The sequence below is a fragment of the Nannobrachium achirus genome (assembly GCF_963921795.1).
Source record: "Nannobrachium achirus genome assembly, chromosome: 9".
In the NCBI taxonomy this organism is placed as follows: Eukaryota; Metazoa; Chordata; class Actinopteri; order Myctophiformes; family Myctophidae; genus Nannobrachium; species Nannobrachium achirus.
Window position 1 is genome coordinate 38,102,993 of NC_137818.1, and position 11,874 is coordinate 38,114,866.

Consider the following 11,874-nt stretch of genomic DNA (forward strand, 5'->3'; position numbering starts at 1 on the left):
GCCTGTAGCAGGGCTACAGACAGGGCCATAGCTGCCAAATAAAGGAATACATTAAATTCTATATTAAAATGTGCTAATGGTGGAGCATGGCCATGTCACCGACGTAATCATAATCCATAAACCAACCACGACCACGTGACTGATACTAAGTATGGTTACTGACATGCTACTGACCATAAAACAACTGTTTTCACATCTTGGCATTTTTGTACAGTACATTTATCAGTCTATTTTAAGACGATGCTTCTTCAGACTGCATCCGTCAGGCTTCTCCGTGCACAATGTGTTCTTAATTGGTCAGGTTTGTACAACGGAATAAGTAAAACATTTGTTTTGAAAAGATTTTATTGCGTATATACGTACGTGTTAAGGTTCATTGTGTATTCTACGTATGTATTGTAGTACTTAACTTGACAACACAGCAGGATTGTAAAAGCACTTACAGTACATATTGAACATCAATTCATATTTTCATGGATCATCTTTATTGGATTTAATGGTTTACAATGTTAATTCAAAAAGGTCTTACGTGAATATCACAATCTGATCTAAATGGGTTTACTAGACCGTACAGTGTGAGACATCCAACTCCAACACATATAACATCACTTCACAAGACAAGAGCCTTTACAGTTTCTCCACTACCATTATGATTCATAATATATCATAATTTATGATTGTTGCACAAATTAAAATGACATTGCACTGCCGTCCCCTCTCCCCAAAACACTAGAAAGTTATCATTGGTATGCTTAATTCATACAGTCACGCCCCACAAATAGCCTATCGACAAACTTGTAGATCAGTTATTTTTGGCTCGCAACTATCTTGTACGTCAAAGTATAAATCTGTCTGTAGATTACAAGCCTCTCTTGAGTCTTGACACATGCAACCTTAATAACGTTGGCATCACAAGAAAAACCACACCTAAACCTGCATTGAAATGAATGTGTTTAACGTGTTTAATTAAAATAATAAATAATACCATACCAATAATAACCAAGTGACCAACGCAAATGAAATGACAAACCCTAAAGACCTGCTTTGTAACAGAGTGACACTTCAGCCTACATTACAGTATTTGTTCATTTGTATCTACATTACAACTAATTAAACAGACAGGAGAAATTCATAAATAAAAAAATTATAAGGTCACTGAAGTAAACACAGGTAACATTTAACAAAGAAATACAAAATGCAAGAAATAGGCAATTATATGGTAAGAATAAGTTAAGTAAGGCGAATATGTTTTATGTATGCACAGTTGCACACGTGTCATTTTTAGAGCTGAAGAACATAGTAGAAATGGTATTTCATATAACAATTATGTTCTAATAGAAAAAAGTAACCACTTCATAGATGAGAGCAGCATAAGTTAGTGCTTAACACTCCATTTCCAGACTTCCACCGTACACACCAATTTGACATTAAAGGATTACAGTATAATATAAAATAGCTGTTAACTTTCAACATAAGCACGCAAACAAACAATCAGAATGTTGATAACAATTACTACACAGTAAAACCCTCAGCGTGAATTTATACATCTGTAACTCTGAGCATGTACAAATGCAACCACATTGACCAGCTACATTTGTACACTCTCAGAGTTAAATGAACACTCAGGATTTTACAGCATACTATCACAGTCAACTGTAGCCGAGCGTGTGCTCAGGTCTGTCTCCGTTTGGTCTCCATGCACAGCGAGCAAGCTTGTCAGTTTCTGTTAGCTTCGCTCTTCACAGGTAAGGGTATTGGTTGAGTTTACGCTGATAGGTGGAAGTAGAGCGATGGAACGCCTGCCCCCCCAGTTGATGCTGCTGCTGCTGTTGCTGCTGCTGTTGTTGGTGGTGGTGATGATGGTGAGCGCTGTATTGTCCAGGAACGTGACCCCCCACCGCCAGGCCACCGCTCTTCTGCAGCAGCCCCAGGGTGGAGTAGGCTCCGCCTGCCCTGCCGTGGCGGGTGGAGCCCCCCTGCATCTGGTCCACGGCCTGGGATACAGAGGCTAGGGCGGCCGACGCCGGGTAGGCATACAAGTTGGGGGTGGAGCCGAACAGAGCGGTCTCGTGGAGCCGGTAGGGCGCGTGGGAGGCGGCGGGGGGAGGGTACGTCGGCTGTCGCCTGAGGGAGCTGCCGCCGCTGCCTCCCGTTTGGTCATGTGATGATGACATCACAGATTGTTGGACCTGAAACGACAGGGATTGTTTGAGATCAAATCGTACAGTACATACAAGTTAAGTAACCCAGTCAAGCAATTGATCAGATACATGACAGTTGCAATAAAAAATGTTTTGCTATTACCTGACTAAGGTTAAGAGGTTGAGATCTGCTAGAAGCAGCCCGTGGATGGCGATCGCTGCTAAAATCCCCAGAACGGCTGGACTGCTGTGCTGTACTCTTTTTAGATTTGCCAGAACCACTTGCAGTTTGATCTATCATAAAATAATAATAATAATTATAACACAATTATAACACTGACAGATAATATTCTAAGCCAAGTAATACAGGAGGAAAATGTCACCGAGGACAGTCGAATTAATCAGCGCCGCACACCTCTTCCAAATAAGTGGTGACTTTATAGGTAGCACAGTGACCGTGTGGTACCTGGTGCTGCAGGGGCTTTATGTGCTGAGCCCTCCCCAGGCTGGCTCTTCACAGAGGGCATAATGATGGCCATACATTTGGGTTGCTGCGAGCTGGCCTTGGGGCTCCGAGGGCTGCTGGTGGACGAGTCAGAGTCATGGGAGTCGTGTACCGTCACACAACTTATAACGTTGGTCCGCTGGCTCGTCCCCGAGCTGGGAGGAAGAAATATTGAGCCCAGAGCCCAGTGTTTAAAAATACAAATAAAATAAAAAACTTGCAGTCTATTTGCTTTTAGATCCAAGTGAGCTCACCAGGCAGCAGGGTACTTCCTGTCGTCCTCATCCTCTGAATCACTGTGGATGGTGATGATACTGACCGCAGGACTAGGGGTGTCAGAGATGACGATTGGCTGAGACTGGTCCCCAGCGCAGGCAGGGGAGTTGTGGAGCACAGAGGGAACCGACTGCAGCAAAGACACTGGCCTAAACAAGGGCCAGCAAAGACAAGGCATGTATAAGTACAGGTATATGCAGAATAATACTATAGGCTTCCAGTTGCATTGACAACAGACAGGATATCCACAAGGTGATGTGGACTTATGACTGATACCTGACTCTGCTGTCAGCATGCCGAGCCTTAGATCTCTTGCCCTGTTGGGATCTAGAATGAGCCACTCCTGAGTTGTGGTTCTGGGAGGAGCCATGTCGCCCCAAGTCTTGCTGGTTGAGGCCATCATACTGGCTGCCATGTCGACCCCTTTGCAAAATTTAAATAACACACTTCTAATAAGTTATGGAGCTAGAGTACCGGTATGTTAATGTAACGAGGGCACAAGTCAGATAAACAACATGAAACTGTCCGGCAAGTATAAGCATCACAATTAAGCATATAATTGAACAGTTGAATAATTGAGAAATCTACCTAGTTTTGATTTGGCATCTAATATTCACTGTCTGTGTAGATGTACATATGACAACAGTTAATACAAACTGAATATAATTTAGGGTGAATTCATTGCACGAAAGAGAAAAAGAAAACACCCTTTGTGTGTAATATGGGGCAAAGAAACTGGAGAGACAGAGCTCTAGCCTGGAACCAGACCAATCCGCCTGGGCAAAAAAAACTTGCCCTTGGCGAATATGGGTCTGGCCCCGCTCAATTGTGAATCCATTTCCTCTCCCTCAAAATTTGGGGGAACCAATCAGGGCCCAGCATTGGCCTGGTCTAACCAATCGTGTCCAGAGCCATTTTTTTAACCCACCCCTTGGAAATGAAAATTCTGCTCGCGAGTCCAGACCAATATCCGATACGCAGTGAGGAATTAGTATGAGCAACGCCAGGCTAGCAGAGCTCACCTCCAGTTGGATGTCTGTTGGTTGTCCGAGAGGGGGGCTCCCATGGGCGAGTCAGGGACCACAGCCTGGCCAGTGTTGTGGATGGCCATGCCTGGCATCTGCTGCCATGTGGAGGGAATGAGAATCTGTTGGGTGCCCGTTGGCCAGCCCTGCTGTACATGCACACACACATACACACAAATTCCATTTCTTAAAACTTTGTAGGCTAGCACTTCAACAGTGACAGGGCAAGACACTAAGACAGTCTACAATACAGTACACAAATGATGCGTTGTTCTGAGAAAAGATAAGCAAAGTGTACGTTTTCAGTGTGACTCGCATTAGCACTTTTTTCAATAGAAAATAAGTCACTTATTTCAAACATTTATTCATTGAGGAAAGCGTACTATACATTCATTTTAATCATCGAGCACCAGGAAAAAGACAAGGTTACAAAGATTACAAAATGGGGAGCAGTTGCCCCTCAGTTTGGCCTTGTGCTCCTCTAAAACATGGCATTCCCTGAGGCCACAGTGGCCTTAATGCCCCAGGTACCACTTTCTCCTCTGTCTCTTTCTTGTCATTACAGTATGTAGACACCAGTGTCTCTTTCTTGTCAATATTATGTAGACACCAGTGTCTCTTTCTTGTCATGTCTTTTGTTGAGTCCCCATTTTTTGGGCAATGGGTTGAGCATGGATCAAATTTTAAATACCATAATCATAATCATCCCTAACCCTTAAATTCAACAAATTGGATAAAGATCTTGTTTTATTTGATGGCCTTCCTGACCTGGCATTTGGCCTTTGTGCCCTCAAAAAATGGACAACACCAAAGGCCAAGTGGCCTTCCCCCTAATATGACAAAATTCCAGGCCTGGTTATGAGCCAACCTTCAAAACGGAGGGGAATCTGTTCGTTTGAGAAAAGGATAAGGAAGAAACCAAGGTGCCAAGGCTTGTCTCCTATTTTGGCATTCACTGATAGACAACTAAATGGGCTTATTTTCTACAACCCAAATCAGCCTCTATTCCCAAGACATGGACCACGCCATTCATTTATTCATCATTTGGGCTAAATGGAGGGCATTAGATAAATGAAACAGGAAGGCACAAGAAGAAATGTAAGGTCTTGGAATGTCCCTACATCCATGGAGAAGCTTTATCTTTACTATGGAATGAGCTACAGAGGCCATTCAAACTTTCAAAACATTTCCAGGGAAAACAACAAAGGCACAAACTGTGCATAATCAAATTCAAGTGTATAACTCCACTACTACTACTTCGGCCGCTTGCACCCGTGACCTTATACTTTCGGTCATGACCCACACTTCATGACCATAGGTGAGAGTAGGAACGAAGATTGCTCGGTAGACAGAGAGCTTTGCCTTCCGGCTCTACTCTTTTTTCTTCACCACAGTGCGATTTAGCGACTGCAAAACCGCTCCTGCTGCTCTGATTCTCCGGCTGATCTCCTTCTCCGCCTTCCCCTTTCTCTCATTCGTGAACAAGACCCCGAGATACTTAAACTCCTTCACCTGGAGTAAAGCCTCATTAACTTCTTGGACTGCACAATCCATCGGTTTCCTGCTGAGAACCATGGCCTCAGATTTAGAGATGCTGATCCTCATTCCGGCCCCTGTACACTCGTTAACTAAACCTACTAACTTACATGCACACACATGTGCACTTGGCCTGCTCACGTAGTGCAGAGGTCTTCAACAGGGGGTCCGGGACACCTAGCGGGTCCTCAGAGTTACTACATGGGGTCCTCCAAATCTTTGTGTGACAGAAACCTTTTTTCTCCTTTTTTATATCGACCACTTGAACCCTAGCGTCCATATTCTGAGGACTTTAGCCAAAGATAGCCGATCTACAAGCTCACAACGCCTCGCGCTGCGAGGGGTTGTGAGCTTGTAGATCGGCTATTTTCGGCAAAGATGGTGTAGAGGGGAAAAATAGCAGACTAAGTACAGAGTGAAAGGTCAAGTTTTTTAAGTATTGACGGTTCAAGTGATTAAATATCTGAAAACACAAATTGACATGAATCCAATGAAACTACAGAATATGGAATCTATGAAAAGGTTGTGGGGGTCCCTGCTTCATCTCTCTCTCAAGTAAGGGGTCCTTGGCCTGAAAACGTTGAAGACCCCTGACGTAGTGGATCCTACCTGTGTCAACATGCTGGGCTGAATGTGCAATGGTTGGGAGGACTGGTTCTGAGGCACTAAGGGGACCGAGTTATCCATCCTCACTGGGTAACCCGAGTGCTTGTTGGATGTCTGTATACCTACAAGGAATAAATAGAGGCAAATCATGTTCAGTTACAATGTACATACTGTAAGCGCAGATGAATACAGAACAATCTCACATGTGTGACTCTTTATTACCTCGAAACAGAGATAATTAATTGAACAACTGCAGGTGAATTATTAACACATTCTAGATTACGTTAGCCTGAGAAAATGTTCTATGAGCAACGCTACACCAAAGGGCGGGGTCTCACCCTGGATGGTGGGCGGGCAGACAATCAGTGTCTGTTGGAAGGGTTCTGTCTGAGTGCAGAGCTGGGTGGGCCTTGTCTGCAGAGGCACACTCTGCTGGGCAAGGCCAGGGATGTTTATGGTGGCCTGCTGGTACAGGCCAGGCTGGTAGTTCAATAACGGGACGTTACTGCTCAGGGACAGGGACTGGCCACCCGTAGAGGCCATCTGGAAGACATGGCATTCATTTGTAGTCACCATACAATACACAACTACCGACAAATGCAACAATTAGGTCACTAATGTAACATGCAACCAATACCATTACACCATCAGACCCATAGTAATGTTCCTGTGACCCTGGAGGATCGGATATGGAGGAAGTGTGAGTGTAAGAATATGGATACAAGGGATATGTTTTTACCTATTCTGTTTGTTTGTTTGTTTGTTTGTTTGTTAGCAGAATAACTCAGGATTGGAAGGCTAGATTTTCATAAAACTTTTGAGTAAATTATTGTTGCAGCCAGGTGTAGTTGACACTAAATATCCAACAATCAGAGGAACAGTTGTCTGTAATAACATTCCAATTAAAGTGTAATTATACTTCACTTAGCTATGTGTTATAGCCCAATCTTTTTGGTTGTCATAAGACTTTATATGTAGTACCTCTGCTTTGCCACCAGATAGGGTACTTCCCTAACCTAATTAGTACTGTATGTTCAGAGTGAAACCCTACTGTTTAGTGTATACTTAAGGCTGAAAATAGCATACTACTGTGTAGAATGTAGTACGTTAGTAAGTTGTTTCGGACACAACCCAGGTCTATTGTGAAGAAATTATTAACTTTGGGGTTGAAACAGTCAGTGGTCAAGGTCAAAATCAAGGACATATGGCATAATTACAAAATACATAATCTAAGGTGTCATATTGTGATGGATCATGTTTGTGGAATATGTTATCGTATATTGGCGGGGTCATGCGCTCTAAGTGCAAACTTTCTATTTTTATTTCACTTTTATTTAACCAGAGCATGATAATAAATACATCTTGTTTCTACTGTAAGTATTAAGAAATGATACCAGATGATAATGTGATTCATGCATGTAAACATGAGTAACATTTGCATGAGATGAGAATGAACATTTTCCTAATTTGATTAAATGGTTAATTTCAATGAATAAAAATGGAATAATAAAATTAAATAAAGACACTTTGAGAAAACCCATGGGAGGAAGTAACTGACCTGGTTGTGCTGGTTTAGTTGGCTACTAAATGTTACAGTGAGGTTGGCGGCTGCACTGGGTGTGTTGCCACTAGCAAACATGTTTTTTCCATTGTCAAAGGCGCTGCATCTGCGTTTGCATATGTCCATATTTTGGAAACAGGACTTCACACTGTAAAGGAAGTTAAAATAAATCAAAATTGTTTTAATAAGCCCTTTTTGAAGCGGTGAAAGCCGCTTCCAAGGTGTGGCTTTGTCTGTCCCGTACATGTCTGTCCATGTGTTTGGTCAATTCTGTCTGTCCCGTACATGTCCCGTGCATGCTTGACCAATTGAGGATTGGTCAAGCTTCACATGCCAATTTGGCCCTCCAGACAAAATCATTCATTCATTCAGAATTCATAAAAATATAGAACTAAAGCACATAGAAAGTATAGATCTAGAACACAGAATGTATAGATCTAGAACACAGATTTCATAGCTCTAGAACACATAGAATAAAAATTCACTGCTTCACTTCGAACCGAGGTTTGATTTTTTATGTTAGTTCTGAGACATTTCTGGATGTCAGCTATCCTAACCGTCCTAAACCCTGCTACTAAATCCCAGCCTCCTAGAATCTAAACAGAAAGGTTAAATTCCTTGTTGACCATCTACTGTACTAGCCTCGCAACAGCCAGAAGCACATTGGTGATGACGTAGCTCGGGATGGCTTGCGAGGCTACTTCTGTACTACTTACTGTGAGCTGTGAGGGAAGTGCAACAGGTGGGTCATAGTGACAAAGGGGTGGTTGAGGGTCTTCATGGGGGTGATGCGCTTTTCTGCATCCAGTGTCAGCATTTTTTTTAGCAAGTCAATGAACTCTCGTCGGTCAGCCTTCTCTGCCAAGATGTCAGTCCCCTCCAGGCTGGTCATGTTAACCTGCAGCAGTGATACATATACAGTATTAAAATATATAATTATGGAGATAATACTCCATATTCTAGCAATGTGTGAAAGGTGCTGTTATCACAAGCAAGCAACACTCACTCATTCAACTCGTACATGATGGAATTGTCTGCTTAACGCAGACAATACTGTAATAGCATGTAGCCTCCCATAAAAGCGCTAAACAACTGGACAAGTGACGATAATTGTGTTCTTTACAGTCAATGATAACTTTAAAAAGCAGTATAACTGAAATGCAGACATATACTGCATTTCATATACCACCCAATGAGGTGTAAATCGAACTACAGTATAAATAATATCACTTGAAGCAGTGACAACACATACAGTATGTCATTGAAGTCAATGACTGAAAATGAGCAACAGCTTTCTCACCTGCATCATATCATCAAGACAGTTGAAGATGTACTTTCTTGCCTCTTTTGACTTAATCCCCATCTCTGCCTCATGCTCTGCAGGTGTCTGCAAGAGAAATAAACACACATCAAGGCCTAAGTATAATTGTGGACTTAATTATTGGAGCGATAAAGCTATGATGACTGTGTTGAGTAATACCAGCAGAATAACCTACTTTCAATCTCCAGAGAGGATAGCTTGAGTCAGGGCCTCTGTTGAAGAAGCGACTGGTCTTTGTTCCCGCACTCAGCAAGTATTCTGCAGGAAGGCCCTGGGTCTGGGAAATGTAGCGAATCTAACCATGCATACACAAACACAAGACATTTTAGATATCAGACAAATACACGTTACGTAAATGTGAGCTTAGGCCCCACACACCCACAAGCATCTTTTGACATTACGTTTCTGTTATATTTTAGGACATGCATGTGGTTTTCAATCCAGCTGGCAGAGAGGAAATATTTCAATGATGATGTTTAAACAACGTGTACAGAATACATTCTTGAGTTTTGAAATTCCAAAAGACATATACGTATATCTTATCCAGTCTAATGTGAAACTAATTATTATCATCTGGAATTTTACTGCTTAGATAGCATATAGTTGTGTGTGTCTGACCTGATCATACTCTGATGCACCGGGATAGAGGGGCCACCCCAAAAACAGTTCAGCAATCACGCAGCCCAAAGACCACATGTCGATAGCTTCACAGAAAGGAAGGCCCAGAATGATCTCTGGCGCCCTGCAAACAAACATCACCTTAATTTAAGAGTCTCTTGACCTCTGTGGTACAGATTAAGTCAATTTAACAGCTAGATCAGTCCATCAAAAACACAGTGACAGGCTTGCATTCATTGTACCTGTAGTAGCGTGACTGAAGATAGGTGGAACAAACGGCTTTAGACACATGGCTGGCTGAGCCGAAGTCAATGACTTTCACTCGGTACGGCTGCCTCAGAGGATCCACCAGCATGATATTCTCAGGTTTCAGGTCAGCGTGAATCAGCCCCAGGCTTTTCAGCTTCATCAGTGCCGTGGCCACCTGCTGCAGAACAGGCCGGATGGACTTGAGGAGGAGAGGGCTAAACTTGCTGTGCTTCAAGAAGTCATAGAGGTTCTGCTCCAGCATCTCAAACACAAGGCAGGTGTGGTTCTTGTGTTGGAAACACTCGTATGATCGTACAAAGTTGAACTCGTCTGCATTCTCCGTGCTCAGTCTGCTAAGGATGCTCACCTGTGAGAAGGAGAGAGACAGGCGAAAATATGTTCTCTGTTCAAGTAATTGTTTTATATTTTACAGTGTAAAAAATGTGTAGGAAACATGAAATATCCATATTTATAGATATTAACGTGGAGAACACACTACTCTGAATTTGTAAAAGCGCTGGCGTCTTTAAGCCACAAAGAGCACTCACTTCAATTTGACCTTGGCGAGCATACGAGGGATGGTTCTTCAAGATTTTAATTGCCACAATCTCGTTTGTGCCACGCTTCCAGCATTTGGCCACCTGACCAAAAGTCCCGCGACCCAGGAACTCAAGCACTTCATAGCTGTTGGACACTGAACACAGAATCTCATGCTGCACCAGCTGGTAGTCCCCCTCGCTGTGGGAGTTGCTGCTCTTAGTAGTAGAAGTGGAATGTGCTATGGACTGGGCTGTGGTGGTGCCCCCTCCGCCGCCAGTACGGTTTGAGACCACGGGAGCCGAAAGCTCCTCCAGTATTTGGACACTGTCGCTGCTGTCCACCTCCTCGCTCTTCCGCTTCAGGCTGTACTGCTTGTGGTAGAGGTCGCATGGCTGAGAGGAGGACTCTGCGTCCTTGACCCGGCGACTGGAGGACGAGGATGAGGAGGATGAGGAGGGTGGTCCACGGATGCTGCCTGTGCTGTCTGCTGCCCGCACCACCGTTTGCTCTCGGGAACCTGCGGTCGGTGGGTGCACCTGGCTGGAGTTGTACATCATGTTGAAGTTGGATCCGGAAGCGGAGGGCACAGACCCCTGATTGGGGCTCTGCTGATAGTAACCATTGTCTCCCAGCTGGTTGCTCCCTTCCCAGGCAGGGTTCTCGACCTTGAGCCTCTTTGAACGAGAGTAGGCACTGGAGGACACCGAGGGAGATGAGAACACCTGCAGCTGAGAGGCCATGGCTACGGACACATTTCAGGATAATTAATATCCTGGATTAGGCTAAATCAAGCTTCAGGTGCAAGGGATATAAACAGTTGGGAATTGTGAGGTTGTTATCCACTAGAGACATCATGGGGATATAATTATCTCATGAAATCAAAAAGATCCCAACACTAGACAGACAGACAGACAGACAGACAGACAGACAGACAGGGACAGGCGGGTGGGCAGACAAACAGACCTTTATTGATTCCGAGGGGAATTCAGTTGTCACAGCAGCTCCACACCGCAGTAAGGATGAAGATATAGGATAGAGGACAGAAGATAAGGTTACATTAGTTAAAATAGGATGCAAAATACAATATAAAAGACAATAGAAGTAGCTTAGGGTTAGGCCTACAGTACTACAATATCTACTATCTAGCTTAACTCAATCTTTTTATGCAAACATTAATGTGTTCCAAATATACCTGTATTTATTGATCGATTATGCTGTTGCAGATCTGTCATCTAAGGCCTCTTCATTTTCACGACCAGCTCTATTTTGCGTTGCTGCTGCTGATCAGCTGAGCCACTATCTCTTCTCCTGTATGAGAAGTAGCTAATAGTTAGCTATAGCCGTAAATATTACAGTTACTGTACATCTCAATGATGAATCTGGAATAGCTTTTATCTGACATACATTTAAATCATCTTATTGTCAATCGCGATATCAAATATAATCAAAACTAACACGGACGCCTCCTAGACGAAACATCTCCTACAAATCACGAA

At 43.3% G+C, this 11,874-nt stretch overlaps 1 protein-coding gene across 2 annotated transcripts; it reads right to left on the reverse strand.

Moving 5' to 3' along the window:
• Positions 1–500: 500 nt before the first annotated feature.
• On the reverse strand, positions 501–11,874 carry hipk1a (homeodomain interacting protein kinase 1a). Of its 2 annotated transcripts, none has more exons than XM_080732457.1 (16): positions 11,571–11,874; positions 10,387–11,120; positions 9,832–10,205; positions 9,590–9,713; positions 9,147–9,266; positions 8,951–9,037; positions 8,367–8,548; positions 7,648–7,798; positions 6,428–6,632; positions 6,093–6,211; positions 3,945–4,093; positions 3,199–3,345; positions 2,901–3,071; positions 2,608–2,801; positions 2,305–2,435; positions 501–2,189 (listed from the first exon to the last, which is right to left on the reverse strand). In XM_080732457.1, the coding sequence occupies exons 1-16, from the start codon at positions 11,608–11,610 to the stop codon at positions 1,740–1,742; spliced, it is 3,378 nt and encodes a 1,125-aa protein (XP_080588583.1). In that variant the 5' UTR covers positions 11,611–11,874; the 3' UTR covers positions 501–1,739. The 2 variants fall into 2 exon arrangements, with proteins under 2 accessions (XP_080588583.1, XP_080588582.1); XM_080732456.1 differs by having other exon boundaries at positions 3,945–4,096.

Bases quoted from the DNA above. Each gene is read 5' to 3' on its own strand.
- hipk1a (XM_080732456.1), bottom strand. From the start codon at position 11,610: ATGACAGATCTGCAACAGCATAATCGATCAATAAATACAG. The intron at 10,206-10,386 runs GTGAGTGCTCTT...TCCTTCTCACAG, and splicing joins CTCGCCAAGGTCAAATTGAA to GTGAGCATCCTTAGCAGACT. The intron at 2,436-2,607 runs GTACCACACGGT...ATTTTATGATAG, and splicing joins TAAAGCCCCTGCAGCACCAG to ATCAAACTGCAAGTGGTTCT.